Consider the following 26,643-nt stretch of genomic DNA (forward strand, 5'->3'; position numbering starts at 1 on the left):
GTTCTTACGGAGCAGCCTTACCCTTCGCTTAAATCCCGGCATCCCTTGTCATCGGAGAGGCAGATGCGGTACAAAAAGCGCTCAGCGTGTGGCCAGCGCTTGATGTGACCGTACGACACATCAGCAAGCCAAAGGTTTTGTGTATTGTAACACTAGCACACGATAGGGAAGATTTACCAAATCTATGTAAGCAGCTCCTGGGTTATTTAACAACCACTACAAAAGTAACCCTGAACAGACAACGAAACTGAATAAAAGCAGCCTCCCTGTGCGTCACTTTAGTTCAAGGAAAAGCCTTGCTCAAACTTTTTCCTAGCTTGCGCAGAACTTCTTTTCATTTCCTTGTTACCTGCCTTACTGGTTTCCCCTCCAGCCCCTCTATGTGAGAAATCTCTGCAGTTCATTATCCTGGCCCATGAACTGCTCATCTTTGATTATATATATAAAAAAAATACTCAGGGACCCTTAAACGAAGTAAAAAGTTACAGCATTAAAAAAATAACGTTGACGTCATAGCTTCCACCATGGCTATATCCTCACTGGAAGAGGAAAAAGACCGAAAAAAGATTAAGTTCATTAACACGATTAGTTCTTTAAAAAAACCCCAAAACGTTGTCTGATGGGGAGTGTTAAAGGCTTTCCTGCCTCTCAGCAATCCCAGCTCTCGAGGAGAGGCAGCAGGTCCCCAAGCCCGGACTCTTCAGAACAGCGCGCGGCACAACGATCAGAGGAGAAGGTGGGTTTCGTCCATAAACAATTTATTTTATTTCAAATATGTGCCCTTGTTGATTCGACAATGACGTCTGGAGAATCATGTCCTCCACCCAACCAAAGAGAGAACCGATTTGGAAATCTTCTACCTGACTTATTCGCTGACGATACCTTGACACCGCCTCCCTCCTCCTCCTCCTCCTCGGCAGCTGAAAGTATGGCTCAGAGTGAGCATAAACTCGCACCTTATTCTGAAATGGCTAAAAATACAGTGAACAAAGGATTAGTAAATCAACCGTTCGGGGAGGCAGAGGGCTATGAATATACAGACAAATATAAAACATCGGGATTTTTAGCAATTTGCTTTTTTTCCTGCAAGTAAGTTTAGAAACCACTCTGACTTTAGAGTCTTGCTGTTCCCTCCTTCCCCAACAGAAATAAACAATTCCAAAAATGCTTGATGTTTGGGGTGACCGAGGCTGGACAAAGCATGAGCTTCACATGGATGAGGTGCTGATTTTCTCGCCTTGCTATTCGGTACGGGCGTGTGCTTTGTGTTCCCATCGACTTAGATCACAAGCCATGAAGCAAGTTCTTTTGGACGCTGATGCCAATCTGAGCATTAAGGAAAAAAAAACTAACAGTGCCTGGGGTCCCGGTACAGGTGGTCACGGACTCACGGAAGGCCCTTGTTTTAATATTTACACGGATGTTTTAAAATTATGGAATATTTTTTTTTCTAAAGATGCTTCTATATTTGATAAAAAAAAAAAAGAACCCTTGATCCAAATCCCATCTCTTTTTAAAAGTCTCGTTAAAAATTTTGCTTCATCGATTTATCTTAGCACACTTAAAAGCAGAGAATAATGACATTTTAAAAAAAAAACCAACAAAACAAAACCCAAAGAGGAAGATGTTGATCTCTAAGGAGACCGTCGCTCTTTTTTCATAAGTAAGTGACACTGGATGGTGCGGATTCGGTTCTTTGCTGGGGCAAACTCCGGCTGAAGTTTTAGCGTTGACTCATACCATTTCATCGCCTTTTCAAACTCTTCCTGTAAAGAAAGAAAGGAAGAAAGATTGCCGAGAGTCAGATTCTAAGCACCAATAAACACATTTTTTTATTGCCTTTCCTGTCCGAAATAGCAGGTAGGCGCAAAAGTAGCTGAACCAATCCTGGCACTTTAGGATTTTTTTTCTTCTTCCCTCTCCCAACTAACTCAGATATTTTCTTGGGCTAATGACCCAATTTTGTGTATTCTGTGGAAGGGAGTCAAATCATTGCTGAGCATTGCTGACCAAGGGTCTCGCCTTTTCCTTTTAAGAGGAGACCTTGGCATTCTTGCTGTAAAAGTAACTTATAAAATCAGATTTCGGTCAGAATTTACACGGAGCAAAGCTTTAAAATCCTGGATGGCGCAAAAACATCGACTTTGCTGGAAAGCTCACATTTTTCAGAAACGACTTGAAATTATTTTTTAAAACATTATGCGAAGTAAAAAAGAAAAAAAAAAGCCCACAATGAACGAACACGACTTTTAAGAGCCTACAGCAGCTGGACAATTTCAGTTGGACTCCAGAACGGTGGTAAGAAGCATTCATGCTGAAATAACACTTATTTTTACACAGCTGAAACCTAATTTCCTATGCCGCTCTGCTTTTATATTAACTAGGAAAGCACGCCAGCATCCAATAGCATATTAGAAAAGAAAACAAGAAGGAAAAGGACTCAAAACATTCTGGGTTTTTCAGGTACTTCCAACACTGCTTTTGCTCTCTGAAGCTCCTTTCCTCAGTAACTCTGTTTGTCCAGTAAAGTAAATATTAATTCCTAGCCACCTTATAAAGACTAACTGTATCAATGGGAGTTGTGAAGTCTTGATTTTTTAAAATTTTTTTAAGAAAAAGAGTATTTTAATGCAGTTTCAACAGGAATTACATAGAAAATCCTGTATTAGTTCATGGGAGCCCTGACAAACAACAACGAAATGACCATTTTTTAGGTGTAATGATTCATATTTGCTGTCATCCGATATCATTCTGATGCTCCTTTAGATCTCCCGCACCAATAATTTCTGCAGCATTCATCCAAAGTTCTCGGTCCTTAACGTGGCCAAATATTGCCCTTTCTAGGGCAACTTCCTGAGAAGTTTTGCAAATAAAGGAATTTCCCCGATCCCCTCAGCTGCAAAACACGCAGGACAAAGCTATGAGAAGCGCTGAAAACGTTCAGTCGAAAACCCTTTTGACACGGACACGCCTATCGACTGCATCATGGTTTAACGGTGCCTCTTCTACCCTTTGAACGCGCTGGGCGTGTTAAAGATCAGGATGAATCACAAGAACCACCAGGAAGGCGAAAGGAATGAAGTTTTTGTGTTCAGAGTTAAACTGAGGATGAGAATACACAAAGGTACGAAGAAATTGGGAGTTCAGCCTGCGAGTTATTTTTGGGTGTTGGTAACGCGGACGCTGAAATTCAGCTCCCTCGTGTTTGCCCATCGCAGCTGTGAACTGGGTTTTACTTATCACGCTCAACTCAGCTCTTGAGGATAGGGACCGAATTTATCGTTAATTTTGCAGCATTATAAAAATATCCCGTGTTTAGATGGGCAGTCAACCAAAGCAATCAACTGTTTGCTACTGTCTTAACAAAGCTTTGCCGACAGCGTCCTGAAGCCAGCTTGTAAAAATGTGGCCCTTCAAGTTTTAAATGAATAATCGGAATAAAAATAGTCTTAGCACGTGGAAAAAAAAAAAATTCTTGTTGATTCTAGGCCAATTTCTTGAATGTTGCTCCTCCAAGACTATTTGTGAGAGTGTATATATATATATTTATATATTTATATGCACGCAGACTGTACCTAAGGGGAGACATAAGGGGGTGCCAGCACACTCACCATTGCTACGTAGACATTTGCCAGCGTGAAATGATTGACCACGAAGTGCGGAGCGATTTCCACTGCCATGGTTGCCACGATGATGGCGTCGTTCCAGAGTTTCGCGTTGTGGAAGATGTTTGCCAGGCTGATGAGCGGCACATCCTGCAAGAGAAGGGCGAGTGACAGTGAGTGTCTAAAGCCTGACCTGTTCTACGACAACAGGGCATTTGGATCCACAATCCCAACTTTCTCCTGCACACACATCTGCTCCGGATAGCGACAAACGCTACCATTGCATGGACAAGCAACTAAAATTGAGCTCACTTCATTATCCTAGTAGGTACCTTTATTTTTCAGATGCTCCTGCACTAGTTTTCTCCTCAAAGACAAAGGGCATTCTTGGTGACAGGAAAAGCCTCAGGTCTTGCGTGAAAGGGGAAGGAACACGACTAGAAGGGACAGCAGGGAAGGGTCTAACCATGAGTGCAAGCGCCTCGCTGGTTTTCATCCTGCCCCTGCCGCAGAATTCCGGCATAAGGCTGAGTAACCGCTCTAAATAAAATTCTCTCGGCTAGCCACTGATGGTATGCTTTTTATTTCCTGGGTTTCCAGGCTGTGTGACCTTGCCTGACTGGCAAAACTGTTGAGCCCTGACAGGCAGAAGAGACTCCCTGAGAGCTGGGCTTCATACCTTCAAAGGAAAAATATTGCTTAGCAGCAAGCCTTAGGTGCCCTCAACAGGACAATAAAAAATTGTGGATGTATTTGATCCCTGCCTCCTTGACCTCCACAAGGCAAGGAGTACCTCTGGTGGGTAAGCCAGTCCTGTTCGTGAAGCAGATATTACAGAAGGCAGGATAGCACAGAAGAAGCCTACAGGAAAATTAATTACCTTTTATTTAAGCAGGAAAAGGCAAGAGCAAGTAGTGAGAATGCATAAAAGCGATGAGGAAGACAAAACACAAAATTAAAGAGCTGTTCTCTGAGTGCTAGCTCTCCCCGAGTCCAGTTGCAGCTGTACTTTTACACGCTAGACCCACAGTTTTCTCTGGAGGCAGCTTCAGTACGGAGGATAAAAACCAAGGCAGAAACTTGGAGAGTCCGCAAGCGAGGTTACTTCACACATCTAGAAACCAGCAAATCGTAGTTTCTGACCCTTACAGGGTCACACAGTTAAGAGTGCCCTTTCTGAGGAACCATTCCCACACTGAAAGAGAGGAAAATCAGGAGCTTGTTGTGTCAGATCTTGGTTCCAACCTTATTTTAAAAGGACAAGTGCAAAGACAAAGAATTCCAGCGGACACAGACAGATAGGACACGCATTTCTGAGCCGAGGCATTTCTGCTGTTAACGGCTAAATCTTCCCAATAACATCCCAAAGTCATCTCTGGATTTTTGAAAAAGGATTTAAGGGCAAGGTTCCAAAAGGAGGACGCATTTTGCAGCGTGGCACAGCTTGTTGCTCAGACCCCAAAGTGAACTCTACAACGTCGAGTGAAGAGCCTGCGGTGCGTTTATGGGTTTGGAAGGGGGAGGCTGGTGCGTAAAAAACAGACATTCCAACACCACGTGGCAAGGGGAGGGGTACGAAGCACTTTGGTCAACTGAAACACTAACCGGAAGGTTACGCCTTGGTTTTGGAGTAAAGCTGCTGCACAAAGTCAGGCCCTAGCGTCCAGCCGGGGTTCGCAGCCCACACATCAGATTTAAGCATTTAAGTTCTTCGTTTGGGTATCATCTCCGTCCCTCTTTAAAAGCACAATCAGAAGACATGTTCCCCACGTCTTAGGTTGGAAGATTTGTCCAGACAAAAGCTGAAGATCATTCAAAGTCACAGAATATTTTATGAAGATCTACAGACTATTCCACTCTATCATTCTATGCCTTTGAATCGGGGCAAAGTTCAAGCCCGTGTTGCCTAGAGAGGTGTCAAACTCCCTGAACGGCAGGAAACTCCACTGAACCTCTTTCAAAGCAGTTTTTTTTTTTTTTTAATTACAATTTTTTTACAAGAGACAACTCACACTAAACAGGTGGTGAAACTTTTTGAGGTTTTACTAGCAAATATCCAATACTAGCAAATACCCAATACGTTACAGACGCTTGATACACACCATGTTGGACTTAGTAACACCCGGTGAAAGCTCTGTTGTGCCAACCAAAACGCGATTTCATCTGAGCACACGCCTACACACCTTCATGTGATGGGGGGCGTAGTGCAACGCTTGCCGTAGGCAATCGATCGCCTTCTTCCCTTGGCCTTTCACCCTCCAGTAAAGAGCTGCCATGCTAGAGAGGACCCACGACGTCTGATTCTGGCAAAAAGAATGACACAAAGAACCAGTCATGTGAACACACCTGTGGCCACCAGCCTGCCTGTCTTTCACTGCTCCAGTGTATTTGATATCTTGACTTAGAGGGTGTTACACTTAAAAACAGCATCAAACTCTTTCAAAGCAGCAAAAAGTTTCTCATCTAGCAGCACATATGCAGCAGCTGGGTGAATGAGGTCACCAAATGAAACAAAAATTCCAATTTCTCGTGAGAGGAATAGCGGTGAAACAGCTTTAGACAGTAAGCAACAGTTTCAGCAGCCACAACAGCTGCTAAGCAGCTGCATGATGCCGAGCATCGAGATGTGCACACACATCACCCAACCTAAAGCGAATAAATGAGCTAAGTGGGACCTGCGGGCTCTCTGTAGCCACTAGAAAGAGGAAGGACGCTCTGGGATGCAGCTCAGAGCAGAAGCCCGACAAGCGCAGCTGATGAAGTTCGGTGCCTCTAGCTGGCTGGCTCCCACGTCACGTGTTCGAAAGGAAAATACTATGTGCTTGAATTCTGGGGACTCAGATACAGTAAATGAATGTTTACGCTCACATATGCAATTAGATAAGTAGCCATCTTGATTTGTTTGATTAGCACTTGTGCATACTGAATGAGACTGGTAGACACAAGAACTGCATTTTTTTTCCGACGCTGCTAGCCTTACTGAGAATTGTTTCTCCTCTTGACGCTACATTTTCAGCTTATTTGGAAAAAAGCTCAGCTGCCGGCCATACCTCTGCCTGGAGCCACCTGGCACTTCAGGCCCAACACTGCCTGAGGCAAAAAAGGAGAGCAGGCTCTGAGAAGAGAGGAAGCCCCTGCCTGTCAGCAGCCTGATCACGACAGGAGAGCTTAACTCCACTTTATGTAAACTCCAAGTCAACGCAGCACAAGAAGAGGAGGGCTGGGAACTGCTGCAATAGTTCAATGTGTATCACCACTACAGGGCTAGAAACCCAGGGAAATGCAACAAGCTTCGGTTTTAGTAGAGAGATATGCAGGACACTCGCTCGGTGCACGGGGTACAAAACACCTGCGAGGGCATTACAGGTGCCGAACAGACACAAATCCCGAGTCCAAGCACTAATACGTTCCTCGGCCGGGATTCAAACAGCTCGAGACTGGACTGACCACTACGGCAGTTGTGAGCAGTAGGTAAGCCGAGGCAACAAGGCTTGTGAGAGGTCTGGAAAACGTGCCCTATGAAGAGCAGCTGAGGGAACTGGGTTTGTTCAGTCTGGAGAAGAGGAGGCTGAGAGGAGACCTTATTGCCCTCTACAACTACCTAAAAGGAGGCTGTAGTGAGGCTGGGGCTGGGCTCTTCTCTCTAATTACTAATGACAGGACAAGGGGAAATGGCCTCAAGTTGCGTCAGGGTAAGTTTAGATTGGATATTCGGAGGAAGTTCTTTACGGAACGAGAGGTGAGGCACTGGAACAGGCTGCCCAGGGAGGTGGTGGGGTGACCAACCCTGGAGGTGTTTAAAAAAAGAGTAGATCTAGCACTTGAGGCTGTGGTGTAGTGGTTGGGTGTGCTGGGATGAAGGTTGGACTGGATGATCTTCAGAGGTCCCTTCCAACCCCCAGCATTCTGTGATTCTGTGATTCTCATTTTCCTCATTCACACCTACCTTTTCCAAAGCTTTGGCTATCCGAGTACCAACTTGTTCTAACGACTGTGGCGAGTACTGGTCTTTGCCAAGATTCTGTAGCACCTGTGGGAGAGGAAGAAGAACAAGTCCTTAGACAGCGGAACCTGGTAAGAGATGTCCCTCACCTGCTGAGTGCTTTTTGCCCTAGCCTTTTACAAACGCTGTAACTCCTTGCAACCTAAGGATCACTGGCTATCTTGAGGTAACGCTACCTGTAGCATCACAGTGTTGTAACCCCATGGCACTGGCTACTAAGAAGAGCAGAAGTTCAGCTCTGGCCTACCTCTTTCAGTTGACTTTCTCCAGTGTAATGCAAGCTGGCTCGACTAGAGACACCTTGCAGGTGGTCCAAAGTGTGCATGCTGGCTGGCAGATTTGGGTTACAAAGGGGCTCCACGGCAGGTTCTTGCAGCTGGGTGGCAAAATCAATGTGCTCTGTAATGCTACAAAGGTCATAAGACAAGTTGAATCAGCAAGGAGAAGAAAACAGAAGGGTCACTACCAAGTTCTTGAGTAAAAACTGCTCAGAACTCGGCAGGATTTCATGTAAGTAGTTCAAGAAGCAAGAGCCACCAGAGCTGCTTGCACTTGCACTTTCCTTTGCAAATCTGTTTATGAAATACCACACAGTGTTTTCAAACGTCTTTGAAAGCCTGGCAGTTCTTTCTTGCTTTAAAGAATACCAAAATCTTCAGCTTATGCTCAGTGTCTTGCTTTGTGTAACGGAAGGTTCGTATAGAAGACACTTACTCAATGTTCTTAGCAGAAACAGCAAGCCAGGTGCTGGCTACAGTTGTAAGCTCCACCCTGCGGAGCTTCAGGCATTCATCAGGACTCGGCCAGCCAAGGCTACGATAGTCACGCCTTTTTCCTTGAGAAAGGGAAAAAACAGTATCATAAAAACCAAAGAGAAGAAACTGGAAGCAAAAAGACATTGAGTACAATGATTTACAAAGAAATTTATACCAGGGGATACGTTCCCGAGGTTATAAATGTCACGGTCGTGCAGCCAGACTTCTTGAAGAACATTCCTGAACCTAAATGGACTTGATAGAAGTTGTGGGATCCAAAGACCCCGCAACAAGCCAGATTAGGAGGTGGAGTTTTAAAATCCATTTTGTTACACTTCTTCAACAGCTACACGTTAAGAACAATCACCACTCCTGTTTACAGGTAATGGCTCCAACTTATATGTCCTTAAAAAGAGTTCACAAGTGAGTCATCATTTATGTTCTACGGCTACAGTAAAAACTAATAAGAGTTGATTGCTCCATCTTCCGACAATCCCAGGTGAAAAATACTGCCATTTCTTTCCAGTGAATACTGTTTAAGACAGACACTGGCTTTTACTGCATTCTTAGACTCCAGAAAGCAATATTTCTGAAACTATTAAGCAATTACACTTCAGCCCTCTCATTTTGCAGAGAACAGAGGCAAGGAAAGGTTAAATAACTTGTTTTATGTTAACAAAGAGATCACCTGCAGAAACAAGAACGTGATCTTTGCACCTGAACTGAAGCCTACTGAAATCTTTCCCTTACATTTGGTAGGTACTGCACTAAGTCCTAGGAACCCAGCTTGTGTTCACTGTTAGGAAACATTTTCCTCTCCTATCAGAAACATCCAAACTGTTTGGAACATAAGAAAAATTTGTTGTAACCGTAAATTTACACAGTGGGAAGCCAAGTCAAGCAACGTGCCAGTCCACCGCACTAGCTACGTAGGCAGCGTTTTATTTCTAGTTACCTGAAATTTTGCCCATTTGGACCTGAATTCTCTTTCCCATCCAAGGCAGAGTAAAATGCTTCACCATGATTCGCAAAACAACGGTGAAGTCTGTTATTCCATGTCTGTTGTGAAGTATTCCGATTACTTGAGCAGCAAAAACTCCACCCCACTCTCCAAACCTCCTCCTCAATGCTGGAACAAAACTCTACTCCTCTGTAACTACAGCCTTCTGGCTGACAATCTCTAAGTTTTCTCTTATATCACCAAACCAATGGCAGCAGAACATTTAATTTTATTTTTTTAAGATTTTGTTTATGTTAGACCAAGTCTTTCAGTTCTGTGTCTTACGCCTAGTCACTACTCAACTCAAGCTCTCATCTTGCATTTTTTTTTAGATTTTGTTTATGTTAGACCACGTCTTTCAGTTCTGTGTCTTACGCCCAGTCACTACTCAACTCAAGCTCTCATCTTGCATTTGTCCCTGAAGGGGTATCTCTCAACAGATTAAAACTGAATAAGCACAGAAATTCGTTTAAGAAAAAGATCATTAAACGCCCTCTCTCTTTCACTACTTCTACTCACAATATCCACCTCTTGCATCCTTAGTATTAGCTAGAAAGTTTTCATTCAGCAGACAGAGTTTCACCTGCTGCTTCATGAAGAAGGTGCAGATGGAAGGAATTCCTAATTTTTCCAGGCACTCATCTAGAAGATGTATTTCACTACGTGGTCTTTGTGATGCATACGTATGGTAATCAACCATTGTAATCTGAAAGCTGCGAAGGATTATTTTCCTTGCTTCCTTCCAGAGCAATACAAAAAACTGGAAATGCCTTGCTTTCTCTGGAAACAGCATGTTACCTATTGGTCCAGGAGAAGGTATCTTTGGTCCACTGATTTCCAGGGCAGTTTGGTAAAAGTTGTCATTTTCTCCATTAGCTCCTTCTTCCTCGTTTCTCCCAGTCGGCTCTTGGAGATCCGAGCTTTCAGCTTTTGGTTTCTTTAAACGTTTGACCTGAAAAGTGATCTACCAAAAGAACAGTATTGGCCAGGTTAACAGTAAGAAACATCATGAATGTTATCAGTTCCAATCCACCCCCTGTTTTAACGCAAGGATGCAATTTCAGAGATGTTCCAGATGAGATCTGATGAGCAGATCTCTCTCTTTACCTCCCTGTCTCAGCTCGTTCCCTAAATCCGTTCATTTTCACTGCATCACACCATGCAACGTAAGAGAAAACCAATTTTACTGCAAGAGAACCAAGAGGCATTTTTCATCGTGCATTTTGTTTGTAACAGGATGACGACAGATACTGCATTGTTTTTGTGCTAACTGGAATTTTTGGTTAGAAGCTTTTCTCCTTTGTAACTGTGACCGAGAAGTTTGAAGGCACCCACCACCTAAGCTCTTGCTGCTGGTAATCAAGACTTACGACCATAGAATCATTTAGGTTGGAAAAGACCTTTTAAGATCACCAAATCCAACCTTGATTGATTAACCCAGCACTGCCAGTTCCACCACTGAACCATGTCCCTGAGCACCACATCTACACGGCTTTTAAATCCCTGCAGGGATGGGGACTCTGCCACTGCCCTGGGCAGCCTGTGCCAGGGCTGGACAACCCTTTTGGTGAAGAAATTTCTCCTCACGTCCAATTTAAACCCTCTGGTGTAACTCAAGGCCACTTCCTCTTGTCCTGTCGCTTGTCACGTGGGAAGAGACTGATCTCATCTCGCTACAACCTCCTGTCAGGTAGCTGTGGAGAGCGAGAAGGTCCTTCCCAGCCCCCTTTTCCCCAGACTAAATTGTGTCGTTTTTAGCAGCATGGAGGCCTTTCCTTTACAAGATGGGTCAAAACTTATTTGCTCATTTCACACGAGCCACGATCCAGCTCTTTTAAGCCCCCAGGAGAAGTTCCTATATAATTCCAGTGATAAAGCCTGTGAACTATCCTCCATCTTGCTCTCCTCCATGGCAATAAGTACAAGACTTAAGTAAACTCACGCAAACTTACCCATTCAGCTTCATCATCATCGCCACAGTCCCCAAAGCAGGAGCTAGCCAGTCCATCCTGAGATCCCTTCTTTAGGACCCGGATTCCCTGCAAGTCCATCCGACGACCTTTTACCTCCAGTGCCCCTTCAAAAGCTTCCTGAGGCCACGAGTTTTCAAACTCGTCCACCAAAGCCAGCATCTCTTCGGACATCTGATCATCTTCTAGCTCCTCCATTCCTTCTGAACCATTGCTTTCTGCAGTGACTGCATCTGAAAGGAAAGACCATAAATCCATCAAAAACTCTCTTCCTGCTGCTTCCAGAAATCGTATAAAAAGGAGAGGGGGACTGGAGGACGTAGACTTTCCCACTGCAAAGAAGAACCAACTCCTGCTTCCAAAATCAACGCTTCTGGACCATTTTGACTCATTTCCTTTCCAAACCAGAATTCCCTCTTTGATGGAGTAAACAGGTGGTGTCTTCTCTCTACATATGTGCATTAAACACTGAATAAAACGCTCTGTACCGTAACCCTAGACACTTTTTCTTTCCTTCTGGCACAACTGACACAGGATTCAGTGAGGTAAAACAAACGTGTTTGTAGAGTCTGGCAAGAAACTACACCCCTCAGCTTGGAAATCATCTAAACCTTGATGTCATTTTTTGGTTTAATGCATTTTGACACCAGGCTTGGAGAAGAACAGTGGAACAGAATGAAACGGGTTGTAAGGGTTACTTGTCACTTCACAGACAGAGGGTGGGAAAATGTAGTTTCTTGGAGGAATACAGCTCTTCCCGGAAAAGCTAGGAACTGACTCACTTCCAAGCGCTGATTTTTAAGGCTGACTTACCCTCCAGTCTCAAGAAGGAGGGATCCCTTGCTGAACTCTGTGTAAGGACTTCTGGATCTTCTGTACCTCCCCCAGAGCGTCCTTCTGTCACCGCTCTAACTGACTCGCGGTGGTCACTGAAGTATTTCTCCTTGTCGTGACTGCCATCTGCATTTTTCTCATGACAATGACCTGAAAGAGAGAAGTTTATGGACACAGCACGTAAGACCTGGATACGAGTGTGGAAGCTACAGCCTTCTACCTTCCTACATACGATTTAACAGAATAATCCTACAAGGTGTCAGACGTCACACAATGACTAAAAAGCTGACCTGCCTCTTGGCAAGGCCTAAAGCAGTTACAGAGAAGTTATTAGGTATAAACCATGAACTCCTTATGAAAAAACCTTGGGTAGCTTTGGGGGCAAGGCTGCATAGTTGGTGGGAGATGACTGTGTGGTGGTGGCCACCTCCGTGAGCCTTCCCAAGGTGTATTTTTAGTGACGCTGCACCAGATGTGGGAGCTGTCTGCTGCAAGGATTTCAGTCAGACACTGCAACGCTCGCCGCGCTCACGTGCGAGAGGAAAAGGGCAAGCAGACTGATACGGCATTGCCAGGCTCTGACCTCTCGTGCAAGCAACAGGCAGTTAGGTAAGACATTAAACAGACAGACAAAAGCTATGGGTATTCAACTGTGCCAAAAAAAAATCAGAGGTTTGTTCAGCTGAAAGTTTAACAGCTGGAATTCCATGGTCGGGTTACAGGCTCAGATTCCACCAAACACAAAGATCTAGGAATGATGGAGGAAAAAAATCTAAATGTCGAGCCAGTAATGAACAGGTGAAAAAGGTGCAAACTTCCAACACCAGCCTCGGAGCAGCCTTTCGTGAGACACCGTGAACCTGTCAGAGAGTTTAGAGGATAGCCAGCTGGGATTTCACAACACTATTTTGGATCTCAAATATAAACCCAATACAAACAGAATACAAAAAGAATATTTGTAGGTCTCGCTCTTTTACCACAGCAGCAGGACAAGAGGGTGGCTGCGAGTCCTGCACAAGGGTAACCTGTTCCACCACCTCTCAGCAAAGTGAAACTATAGCTTTTGGCTGCTTCTCCGATTCTGCGAACAGCCGGGGTGGCAGCTTTGGAAGAGAAACAAACCTGTGTCTTCTGGGAGGGGCGAGTCTCACCAAAACTAAACATTCATAAACCCTCTGTGAAAACTGCTTCGTGTGCTACCTTTTCTGAAGTCAAACAATATTATTTTATGAGTAAATATACAAAACAGAAGCGTTTAACTCCACAAACTCTTCAAACATCTGCCCTTTGCCACTCTTGACAGCCATTGAGCCTTTCTTTAATGCCACCTCCCCTTCCCCAGGCTGTCAATAAAAAACTAACTGGTTTCATTAGCGATAATATAAAACAATCACTTCAATATATGGAGACCCTCATGTTTAATTTATGAGAAATGGTGTGTGCACAGAAACCTAAAGCTGAAACCAGTCCCCAAGCCTGACATCGAACCAGCCTGATTCGGATGCGAGTCAGGTGCTTCTCAGTAACGTGGTGACCACGATTCCCTTGGCTGAAGGCCAACTCATCGTTAGCGTAAAGAAAATAAAGTGGCTGCACAAACGGACAACCATTTTTAACCGAAATAAAAACACCCAAAAGAGAAATGGAGTCAGAAATAGCAAGCAGACAGAAAAAACAAACAGGCAAACTCCAAAACATGACGGCAGTTAATTCTACTTAAGAACAACTCTGTTAATATTAATTTGCAAACACTGACAGCTAAAACCAGACTAGATCAGAGTACTGGCTTTCTTGAGCTCTTCTATATATAGAAACCTAAGTGGCCTAATTTTTTCAATTTGTTGTCTGAACTCGCAGGACGTAAAAAAATAAAAAAAAAGCAGTAAGTTGAAAAACCAATGGAATTTCGAGATCTCTGATGCGTGTCCCATGAAGCTGGTTCCACAAGTCAGAACGTGACAGCTTCTGCCAGCCGGATGCCTCGAGCCCCACCGAGTTTGTCCAAAGTACTCGGTATTAAAGGTCTCTATTTCTCATATTGTTCCTGTCTGTAGTTTTTGGGGGCCGACGCGAAGGCACCTGCACAGCATTAGCACAACACACATTTAAAATATAATACAGTGAAGGTTCCCTGAGATCATCTGTCCGGTATTAATCGCCTTCTTGACGTTCAAGACCCTTCTCAAAAGCTTGGAAACAATCATGGAATTCCCTTATTACATACGAACTTTTTTGGTATTTTTTTTGTGTGTCAGTTTTGTTTTTTTTTGTTTCAAAGCAAACTTCTGCCAATTTAAGTGTAAGCAGACGCTCAGACTGAAAGCCACTTACCCACGTTTTGTGTCTCGTGCTGTACCCGGCCAAGAGAATGAAGCCTCACTAAATATTTTCACTGCTCGATTCCTACACACCAGCTTAAGAGAGATGATCTGGTGTCACCAACAGCATCGCAAATAAAGTTATCACCAGGGGTCTCTGGTCAACACAGAGTTTCTACTGACTTTTTATTCTTTGTTTCTCAGTGAGGAGTTTGCAAAATACGACCTTCCTAGCTCCACCTTCTATGTTCCAACATACCAGGTTTAAGAAATTTTTTTTTACATCAGGCATGATGTATCACTGAGCTTCACAGAACTAAGTTTTCATCCCTGTACGCAGATGAACAGTCTCATCTCCCGACGTTTCAGGTGCAGTGCGTACAGGAGCAGCCTTCTCTTTAACTTTTGCTAGTCACTGCCAAGCTAGCACGTGAAGAACTGTCTTACTTTCTGGGGAAAAAAATAATAATCCATGCCAGTTATTTTTAAATTAGTTTTAAAAGCAACAGAATGAGCAGTAACTAGAGAAGAGACCTAAAGCGTCTATCGCTGCTCTGCTCACCTTAATCATAAATGAATATGGCTCTGTCAACATTTTACTCTTAAATTGATGCATTCCCTTTTCTGTTTTCCTTCGTTTACACTTCAAAACGAATCCCACGATCGAGCTTTGCAAGTGGAAACTGCAAACCACTTAGGACCGAATCGGATTGCCATCAACAACGTTCCAAAAAGGTCACAAGCCGCTGAACTGCGAAAGTCAGCGCTGTGCTCCAGAAACAGCACCCAAGAAAATCTGGTGCTTTCCACACGCACGTGCATAAAAATAAAAACAAATAATAAAAACAAACAAAAAAATTGGACTAAGCTTTTGGCATGTTTTCTCCTCACAGAGAAACACTGTTCGGTTTTAGTTTTAGTTTTCCTTTAATATTAATCCCCCTTCGCAAAACTGGAAATTACAGGACAAAAACAAAAATGTCAAGGGACAGGATATATTGCTAACTGAAAAATAAAAGCTAAGTATAGAGAACCTATGGTGAAAAGCAATATCAAGCACTTTAAAAGTCGACCTTCATCAATTCCTACCTCTTCTCTAAATTCCTCCCTTAGATGAACATCAGTGGCCCTTCTTCCAAGATGAGAGGCACGCTCAGAAACGAGTAGCCAGAAGAGCGCGCCCCATACCAAGCCTTAACTTGATGACTTATGTGGTCAAAATTTAGGCTCGAGTACACACAGTGAAGCATACAAAGGCTCTCGATTTTCTTTATTATTTATTCCAACAACAGGTTTTCAATTAAGAGGATTATATAGTAAAACAACTGCTCTCACTTGTAGGGAAATAGTTTTAAAATCAGATTTGTGGCCAAAAGATGCCTCTAAATTGGCTTAGCTACAGATTTAAAGATTATCTTTTTGTCTCATTTCAGTGGTTCTGATTAAACCTTTCGAAACACACAAACACCAACAACACGTAACCAGATTTCTCGTTCATATTAAGCGAGAGAAACACCTCACCACCGCGTAAGAGACGTGTCCCTGAAGAACTGCCACACAAATCCTCCTTATGAGAAAGAAGGGACATATAAAACACAGAAAAAAAATTCAAAGCGGAAGACAAACCTGTTGGAATTGGAACACAACGTAGTTTAATAAGGGACGTGCTTGAAGAATTCAGTGAGCTACTTAAAAACAGAATAGAAAAGATCAACCTTCCCCCTCGCCCCAACACCTCTCCCATAGTTAAAAACAGGAAGGGGAAAATCAGAGAGGTTGGCTACCTAAAGCCTGCACTCCCCTCCTTCCTCACCACCCACTAAACCAGGAACTTGGGTTTCTTTCTGATGCAAATCCAGAAGCAATAACTTGCTCTATGATGCAGGGAAATAGGACCTAAACCACACAAACACCTGCACATCTAAATGTAAACTCTCCAGTCCTGTAAGTGGCTAAGACAGACTGGAAAAATGCCTCTTTCAGGAGCCCCCGGTCCTACATACAGAGTGGGAAGGTGAGTAGCACTCCTGCCTGAACTTCATCCTGTGCCCCAAGAACAGCTTGATTTCTCTGGTTTGGGGCAAGAGAAGCAAGCACATGTAAGGCTTGTCCTCCTGTGTGCCAGACGTTTATTTTTTTTACTCTCAGATAAGAAAATAGTTACTTATTAATTATTTAACAACAAACGGTGGCCTACAGCAGATCGCAGTACAATCTACCCTACGAATTTTGAACTACTAATCTTCAGTTCCTGGTGCACAACACACATCTGAAACCTGTTTCTGATTAAGCCCTTAAAATCCTTAGTTTAAGGGTCGGCAGCATAAGCAAAGGCAACGCAGCCTGCATTTGTTCGGGTCTCTTTCTGTCCTTTCCTCTGCCACAAGTCACATACCTCTGCTTACGCTAAACATTAAGTATTTTGGTAAACGCTGTTAGATCCTACCGTACCTACAAACTCAAATTTAGAAATGGGATCAGGTAGTTGAACTCTACGACCATTAACTAACCCCGTCATGAGTTACTGTTACCTTTCCACTTCTCCCAACATATAACATCGACACAAGAAAGTCAATGGCATTATGTGACCATCTTTTGACTATCACGCTGTCTGTACGGCCTCCACCACACACTGGAATTTCAAGAGCATTCCACATTTTACACAATTCCACGAAGAAGCAGAGTTGCTGTAAATAAGATTAACAAAAAAATAAATGATAATCGATCCCAGTTTTGAGGGAGAGATGAGCAAGACTTAAGTCTTCTCTTGACTCCAGGTAAGGAATACCTGCAGAAGGTTAGATTTGAGGAGAACACTGCCAATACTAGTTTAAGATTCAACAGGAAAATATTCTCTTCACACGACCAGAACAGTACAAATCTATAGAACAGTGCCTGTGGAAGCATAAGGAATTTTTGGAAGAACATCTCTTCTCCTCAAAACTGCTGCATTCCAGAAGCATTGATCTCTTCCTCTAGAGAAACTTCTAATCGTCCTAGTTTCAGTCACTAGTAGCCAGAACAGGTGACAGATTTAGAGCTTTGGGGGTGGGTCAGAGAACAACACAAACTCACACGAACCAGGCATCCAACCTTAAAAGGAAAGCAGCCTCCTAAAAAGAGATGGAGACACAGACAGGAGCAAATATACATCATTTTCTTTATATTCCTATCACAAAAAAAACCCTGAAAACATTGCAGAGAAACATTAATACATCTGATAACTGAAGGTGTATCAGGTTTTGTAAAATTTAGTTGGAACGACAACCTTTTCCCTTCCACTGTAATCCCTGACAGTCCTCCTCCTCCTACACGAGCACGTAGCTATGCTGAAATAACTGAAGGATCCAGATAATGCATCATGAAGAATCATTTGCACTAAAAAGGCCAATAAAAATGGGAAACGTCATATTACATTTAAATACTGTACTGCTTCTCCTTCACATATTAACAGTTTCGCATCAGTAAATTCTCACTGAGCTCTCCTACAATTCTAAATTCCCTTCCACTGTGCTATCCATGGCTTTCTTCTCCCTCCTCTGCCAGCCTGTGGCCTTCTGAGCCTGGGAAGAGACAGGAGGAATACAGAACACTAAATATTGCAGGCATACCGCTCTTAACGGAGCACAAGGCAAAGTGAGACTGATGGCTGTTGGGAGAAGCCGTTAGGAATGTCGTCATCCTGTAGATAAGCAGAATAAGTACGTGAGCTAGCAAGGCAGACTTGGCACGACGTAAAGAAGTCACCCGACGTTAGCGCAAGAAGCAGCTGCAGACCGCTTCGACCCATCAGCATGTTTAACAAATGCAAATGCGAATCTCAGCCTGTAAGTATTAAGAAGAAAAATACCTGGAGCTTGGGAAGGAAAGCCAGGGTTCAAGGTGAGTTCGGCACGGCACTTCTAAGTTCCTTCAGCTACTCAGGAGACATCAGACAAAGCCTTTTCAGGGAAAGGTCTGATTTATATAGCAGCCACTAAATCCGCCTCCAGATCTCCCACCTGCCTGCATTCAGGAAGAGGTTTTCTCTCTACACAAATACGATTTAACCTCCTCTTGCTCCTCCCGGCACTGCAGGGCCCAAACAGGGTGACCTAGATTCTAACTGGTGAAGCACGGGTGGATCTTTCAGAGGGACTGACACTATGTGATCTCCTTGGCCAGTAGATGCTCGAGGGATGAAGAATTCAGCTTAATTTTCAGATCCCATGTGGAACTCGCAGGGTGGACAACAGACGCACGGGTGCCTGCGTGTGTTTGTACAGGGTAGAAATAAGCAACAAAGTATTTCACTTTGAACGCTAACACTGATTGTAGAATCTCTACTGTTTAAGACAGAACCCACTTTCTCTATGCTACTATAAAATGACAATGCAAATGTTTGCTGTGACGAACTTCTGAGAGCTCTGACAAGCCATCCACGTGCTTCACAGAATTCTGCTTGTTCAGAAACCCTGCTGGCATTGACTGCTGTTTATCCAGATGAATGCTGCCATAGGGCAATGGAGAGAGAGTAAAAGTGACAGAGAAATCAACAGTCCCAGGCCCCATCCCTCTCGTTATGACAATCAGATAATAAGAGTACTAGTGTTTGTGGTCATCTGAATAAGGCTCAGGAGCACTGAGGAATTCTGCCTTTACACAACACAAAAATCAAAGAAGGAAAAAGCTGGTTTTTAAACACGCAGCAGCGCTCACTTCAAAATTCTGTACAATTGGTATAGATGCTGGCCTTCTGCTTCAACTAAAACAAGATTGAAGTTCTGAGTTAAGCTCGACACCCTTTGCTCCAAGAGCAAACATGCCCTCTCTCCACCTACTGACACCTCAGTGAGAAGGATTCCTTGCAGGAATAAGATCCAGCAGCTTGAGAAAGCCCAAACTAAAATGCTATTATGATAAAAACGTCGAAAAGGACCTCACACTACAGCAAACGGAAACAAAACTTAGCAGCTCTTTGCTGGGACTATCAAGTCGAGGACGCCCAAGCGAAAGGTGCATTTAAAAATTCAAAGTATTTGACAGCTCTATGTTTTAACACACCGTTCTGAAGAAAACATAGGTGCTGCTCTTGCTCAGTGTTTGTGCACTTGCTAGAGGGAACTCCAGGTGATTGCAGCTGTCAAGTGAGAGGCAGAGGCTTAAACTGTGATGTTGATTTAAGCAAGTTATTTAATCTGTCCATAAGCTTGCTATTAACAGTTTCAAGCAGAGATTCTCCTTTCAGGTCAACGTCTCCTCTTCAGGTCAACTTGCTTAAACGTCTAAGCTTATTAACTTTGTAAGAACTTAAGTGCTGGGGGACAAAGGAAAATCCATGCCCTTAAAAGATCAAATAGCTTTTTCTCTGTGTTTTATTTTAAGAGGAAGTAGAGGAAATAGAGCAAGACTTTGGATTTCACGTGTCTAAGGGTATTTGTACCACGAGAGGGCACTAAAGCCGTACCTACGGCAGAGCACGAAGCCCTTGCTGTGTACCTCACAGAACCAAGTTACACAATTGAAAGCTCCAAACAAGTCGTTTTCCACGTTTGAAACACCAGCAGTCTACTAGCAAAATGTAAAGTTTCGGAGCTTGTCTGAAAGGATGTGAAGCGCAGGAGTTCGGAACGGACTGGAACGATCCGTGGGATAACAATATTTTGAGTACGAGCAACTACTTCTGCTTGTCCAAGCAGCAATTCTGTTTATGCACATAAGGAAAAGCCCTGTGCAACAGCAATTAACAAATCCGTGCTAGCTGACCACACCAAAAATATGCTTCTCGTATACTGGAACCTTTTTAATAAAGCTTGAAAACTCCTGAATGTTCCCATGAAATGGCACAGGACCAATGGCTCGGGTGGTGCAAGTTAAACACATTCCTCTACCGACCTCCTCCCATGAAAAAAACTACTTGCGATTTTAAGTCGTGTCGTAGGCGATACAGTTGTACTACCTGATGGACACCTCCCACACATCCTCCATAAGACAAAAAGCCCACCAGAAACTTTTGCAGGTGTAGAAATGCTACAAGGAAAGGAAATGTTGCGAAAACTTCAGCAGAAGGAGCAGGAGGCTGAGAGGAGACCTTATTGCCCTCTACAACTACCTAAAAGGAGGCTGTAGTGAGGCTGGTGCTGGTCTCTTCTCTCTAATTACTAATGACAGGACAAGGGGAAATGGCCTCAAGTTGCGTCAGGGTAAGTTTAGATTGGATATTCGGAGGAAGTTCTTTACGGAACGAGTGGTGAGGCACTGGAACAGGCTGCCCAGGGAGGTGGTGGAGTCACCAACCCTGGAGGCGTTTAAAAGAAAAGTAGATCTAGCACTTGAGGCTGTGGTGTAGTGGTTGGGTGTGCTGGGATGAAGGTTGGACTGGATGATCTTCAGAGGTCCCTTCCAACCCCCAACATTCTGTGATTCTGTGAAGTTAAATGGAAAAGTGTTGGCCTGAGGTCTTCAGTTCCTCTTCCCGTGTGCACGCATTTGAAATTTAAATATCTATCCTGAATAGAAGTTAGGGAAAAAAAAAAAGTATCAGGCAGCAGAACAGACAGGAGCACAAAAGCGAGCATCCAGCAAGTCAGGATTAGTGTATCACACTTCCAAAATCCTGTGCTAACAGCAAATGTCCCAACATGCTTGAGGAAATTCCTGTTTCACCTCTTCAAAATATACGCCAGGCGCATGCTGGAATGAAAACTCAGATTAGAAATTCGGATTTTTGATCCTATATTCCATCCCAGGCTGGCATATAACTTCCACTGACCATTAGGTGCATTCTGCTGATGGCTCACAGGGCAGCAGAGTGAGGAATCCCACTTCTCACTAGTTAGTTTAGTTCTTGTGAAGAGAGGTTTTTGTCAGGTGAAGCAAACGCCCAGCTATCCCATGGGCCTACAGCCCAAGGCACAGGCAGCCCCAATGCCGTTACTTTCAGAAATACTGGACGGATCCTTATTGAAACGAGATATTGAACTGGAGACAGAATTGGATATTCCAATTTCTTGGTAATTTTTTCAGCATAACAAATCCATCTCAAAGGATATAATTAGTTATGTGCCATCAAGCATGTAAGAACAAGAGGACAAACTAAATTCAGTATCTGATGTCCCCAAGGAGCAGCTCATGTTATGAAAGTCTCCTGAAGTCACAGGCCAGTGACCCTGGGACTGTCAAGCACAAATTTAATCCGTGTATTTACAAACATGCTGCTAAGAGCTCTCTATCTAAAGCCCTGTTCAGAAAGGTGTGTGGAAGCAGCACTGTTTGCATCCTGTCACCAAAACGTGCCTTCCAGCCTGTCACAGAGCCCGACGAGAGCAGATCGTGATGCTCTGTGAATCTATGATGCTCTATGAATTGTGTAAGTGCAACGGGTGATGTTAAATATTAGCATCTCAATACAGTTTGCATTTTTTAGGTTCTTGGCAGTGGCTGAATACTTGGTATATAACTACTGCGTTACATACCTAAGGTCAAAATTCAAACTTACGATCTCGACTTTTCAATTGCTCGTCCTTCAGTCCACAGAAAACAGAAGACTCCCAAAATTTCCGGCTACTTGTGTGAAGTCTGATTTCTGGGTCTGCATTCTTGAAACACTTTTGGTTTGGGAGACTTAACCTCACTTTCATGCAGCCTGTCAAGGTTCCTCTCGAGTCAACTGAAGTTTACAGTGAGGGAGGGAAATTGTCCCCAGACCTTATGAAAACAAGACAGGCAAATCTGCCTTTCCATTTTTGAATTCTGAGTTTTGACTTAAACCACAAACCATCATCAAGGTTGAATTAACCAGTACATCTATTTTACACTCCGTGCAAGGATGTACACAGAACGTCTGCACTATGTGTCAGGTTCATACTTTCGGGTTTCTTGCACTCAGACAAAAGACCTAAGGGATATTATAGATAGAAATGAAAAAGAAAAAAAACAAACCAACATTAAGATAGGAAAAGTCCCAGAAAAAGATTCAATGAGAGGTACCAGGGTAAGAGCTGACATGATGGAAGGCGGCAAGACAACCAGGGCAAAAATGCATAAAAGACAGTTATTCTAACGGTATAGTCTTGAAATTCAACCTACAGAAGCATCACGGATATTGTATCGGGAGATACGATGGCCTCCAGTCCAGTCTATGTTCAGACTAGACACTAAATCAGAGGAGGTTTGTCCGTGTCTTTCCACTGGAGAGGGAATTAAAAAAAAAAAATAATTCAGAGGAAGTCCTAACAACAATAAAATCCAAAAGCATTTCTCTCATTGGAGGTTTTGGCTTAAAAACAAAGAAATGATGAGATCGGCAGACACCTTATTAACAGCGTGAGAGAGAAGGGATTGCAAAATATATTCATAAATGTTCTTCAAGAGCAGTGCGTTTGCTACATGCAAATACAGACAAAATAGTGGAAATATTCAGTGGGATTCACTGAAATGCAAGAAACCATCTCCAAAAGCCGTCATTGTTTTTTTTTAATACGAGTAGCCATTAAGGACAATAAAACATTCTATCTCAAATATTTTAAAGTATTTTCTCTGGGAGAGGCTGGGTTCCAAGTCGTTCTTTTTACGGATTTTTGGAGGGCTGAGAGCAACGACCACACACCCCACATAACCAAAGTAACACTGACACAGTATAGCCTACTCTGTAAGGACTGAACACTAGAAAATGACATCCAAAGCACTGAACACACTGAAAGGATATGAATTAAAACTAAACTGCTCTTCAGCTCTAAGAAAATGCATCCACCTGAAGGGATGTACAAAGGGGCTGTGAAGCAGTCCCGCAGGAGCAGCTCTGTGTTTCCATAAATATGAGTCAGCACCCTCACTGACCAGTAAGAGATACTGGTGAGCCTGTTAAGGTGCTACTGACACACTCAGGAAAATAATTTGCACTCAGAGGCAGCCCTGCAGATATTTAAGAGGTTATCCTCAAGTGTTTCTTAAGGGACTGTAACTTTTTCTTGGTGTCTATAGGAAACAAGCACTATAAAGCAAAAGGGAGGATCCTTGGGGAGAGCAATCACGAATTTCAGGTGCAGCACCCAAGGCAAACAGACACTATTTCACTTGTGGTCCATCTTTGAGCAGCTGCTTACCACTGCAGACTGAAGAGGTGATGTTGTACAGAAAAGGGTAGAACTGCAAACAGCGGATCATCTTCAGGCTGCTTTCGCACTCCGAGCACTCGGCCGTCAAATCCAGCGCGTGCCTGAAGGCCTGCAGGGCTCCGCTGATGTTGTTCAGCGCCAGATACGCGTTTCCAAGGCTCAGAAAGGTCAGGGGCTGCAAAGAGAAAGACAAAGTGCCCCGGCGTTAAGTACGTTCACTGTTCAAAATTGAAGCCGACTAGGAAAAACCCCCGTCGATCCGCACCCTCCCAGAATTTGGCTGGAAAGAATTTAGAAGATTTCTTATCTACGGACTGCCTGTTCTTCGAGCGGAGAACTAACAGCTCGATGCATTGGTGCTAAATGAAAGCTGTTTTGACATCAGGTTGCTTTCAGGATTTCGTCTTCCTACGACGAAAACCAGCTGTTTAATACACACAAGCTGAACGAGGCATTAAATACTTATGTATAATCCATCACAAGCACAACGCTTACTGCACAGGGTGGCAAAGAACTAGCTTGAAGACACTTAGAACGATCTCAAGTTGGCAAAAAAAGTAACAATATTAACCAGTGTTCTAGCAGGAGAGGTGCATTGCATTTGTCAAGAGCATTCAGGATTTACCTGAGCAGAACTAGGTTATGCAGAGCACCAAGGTCACACCAGTTCTCACACTAGTTTACTTGTAAATCTTTATAAAACTCCTTACGCCCATGGCAGGGGAGTTGGAATTAGATGATATTTAAGGTGTCTTTCAATCCAGACCATTTTATGATTTTTGTCCACTGCTTTTGGTTAGTCTCCCTAAAATAACTGTTTTGTTTTTCTAAAGTACAAATTTTAAACACTTTTTTGACTTGGTAGAATTTAATTGCCATTTTAATACAGGCATTTAGTAAAGCATTACACTTCGTTGGCTGAAAAGTCTTTCACTTACACAGAGAAAACAGCTGCAATTAACAGCATAACACTAGAATAATGACTACAATATTGTCATTTAGCAGTCATTTTTTCCACTGAAATAATTTTACATTCATTATCTGAAAACGCAGATTTAAGATTTTTCAGCCTCTTAGGTTGTATTATTGGAACACCAATCCGAAAAAGGTGCAAGCTGAGCAACAGCATTTTTCTTCTTTACAAAGCTTTGCAAACGCAAGACCAAATTCACTTGCTGGAGGTGTCCCCCACCACATCCCCGCTCCCTTTTCACAATTGTTCTGGCCAGCCCAGTAGTTTAAATTGTTTATACAAAAACCTTCTACGGGATATAACTGATCACCTATAAAATGTTTATCACGTTACTGTTCAGAAATAAAAAAACCTGTTCTGAATCTACGTTTGGAAGTAAAGTCACCAGACAACTAGAACACAGCTTTTCCTCTAGGTATAGAGATGAAATCTAGGGACAAATGAAACCGTAAAGATAAAAAGCGAAGTGGCACAGAAGGATGACTAAAAGCCGAAGATCTTGGCGATGTACATCCTACTTCAAGGGTTTTAAAAATCAAGATACAACAATGACAGGATTATGGATCTGTTTTAGATGAAAGCTTTGCCAAAACACCAGCACTACATTCCTTGGAGTCACAGCTGATAACACAGGTCTTGGGAAGCAAAGCGAGTCTGTCATCTATCTGACAAGAACTTTTGCTTTGGATGTTTACATTCAGCATCACCTCAAGTGCGATCAAGAATTTAAATGAAAATTAACATCCGTTGCGAATCACAAGCTGCAAGTTGAGCTGCATCCACAGGTAAGCAAGCACAAGTAGCATCTACTTAGAAGACACTAAAGGGAACAACCGCCAAAAACATCATCTTACCTCAGAGGCATTGATGGCCAAAGCCTTCAGCGGGAGCCTGCTGGCGTCCAAATGCAGACCGTAATGCATCAAGAGGTTCGCAAGATTGACCAGAGGAATGTCCTGGTACTCGTGTGGAGCCAAATTAAATGCTTTTTGCAGACAGGTGATAGCGAAGGTGCCGTTTCCAACGGCACGCCAGAACAACCCAGCTTCATTAAGCACAAGCCACAGAGGATCTTCTGGCTAGAGGAGAGTGAGGGAAAAGGATGAAAACGCCCACCAAGAGGTATCTTGAGAAGACAGGATCACCTGCTCTTTGATACAAAACAAACCTCACCCTTGCATAGGACCTTATTAGCTGGATGCAAATTACACTTTGCTGTGACCGCTCAGGCAGGTGACTCAGTCTGTTCTGCTCTGCATTTACAGTCTGAACCGTAATTAAGCAGCAGCTGCTGCTCACACTCAACCCATACAACCGCTTCATTTCAGCACCACAAAATCCCACACAATACACAAGTGGTAACGGTTGGCAACATTTGCGAGGCACTCTAGAGTCTTATAATTACGTTACTACAGATCCTTGTGGAAATGTTACAATTTGAAGGTCAGGCAGCTTTTAAATTGCAGTTGGATCTGTCTCCAGGTCCTATACCTAACATCAAGAGCTCCTGTCAATTTAAGGTTTCAGAGTTGGGTTTTACTTCGATTCTGTTATCTATTAGTCTCACGAAAGTTGAGGAGTGACACACATTAGACACCGTTTAAAGGTTATGTAATAGCGAGCAACGGGTGAGGGGAGGTTGGAGAATGGAGGAAAGTTCCTTCCTCCTCTCCCACCTGTAACAGAAAAACCAAACACTCACCCTAGAGGAGGCCCAGCAAAACTTCAAAATACTGTCGGGTGGACAGAGCTGTGCAAAACATCCACCTTCAGAAATGGTTTAGAAACACTCACATTCTGGTTTTCAATAATGCACGTTATTCATGCCAAAGCCCTCACTGAATTCCACTCCATGTGCAGGTATTAAGTCAGTTTCACCTCAGTTACAGGCATCAAATTAGCTACTTTATTGCACATCACTGACTGACTTCTTCAGAAGTATAAAAAAGGCCTCGAATAAGAATTCTGAATTTATCGAACGCCACGGTTTTTGACCTACCTTTCTCATGGCACTATCAAGAAACGCTCCTATCGTCGCCTGCGTAACAGTTTGATTGTTGAGACGAGAATGCAAAACCTAGACAACAAAA

At 43.3% G+C, this 26,643-nt stretch overlaps 1 protein-coding gene across 1 annotated transcript; it reads right to left on the minus strand.

Moving 5' to 3' along the window:
• Positions 1-1,467: 1,467 nt before the first annotated feature.
• LOC104269886 (tetratricopeptide repeat protein 17-like) lies at positions 1,468-26,624 on the minus strand (the record flags this gene model as incomplete). Its single annotated transcript, XM_009864913.1, has 12 exons — positions 1,468-1,766; positions 3,612-3,755; positions 5,789-5,908; positions 7,552-7,635; positions 7,856-8,015; positions 8,323-8,443; positions 10,162-10,327; positions 11,316-11,566; positions 12,147-12,317; positions 23,569-23,755; positions 25,408-25,632; positions 26,553-26,624. Coding segments are annotated over 12 exons (1,833 nt in total), but the record flags the coding sequence as incomplete, so codon positions are not given.
• Positions 26,625-26,643: the final 19 nt, after the last annotated feature.

This window comes from Apaloderma vittatum, unplaced genomic scaffold (genome assembly GCF_000703405.1).
Source record: "Apaloderma vittatum isolate BGI_N311 unplaced genomic scaffold, ASM70340v1 scaffold9512, whole genome shotgun sequence".
Classification (NCBI taxonomy): domain Eukaryota; kingdom Metazoa; phylum Chordata; class Aves; order Trogoniformes; family Trogonidae; genus Apaloderma; species Apaloderma vittatum.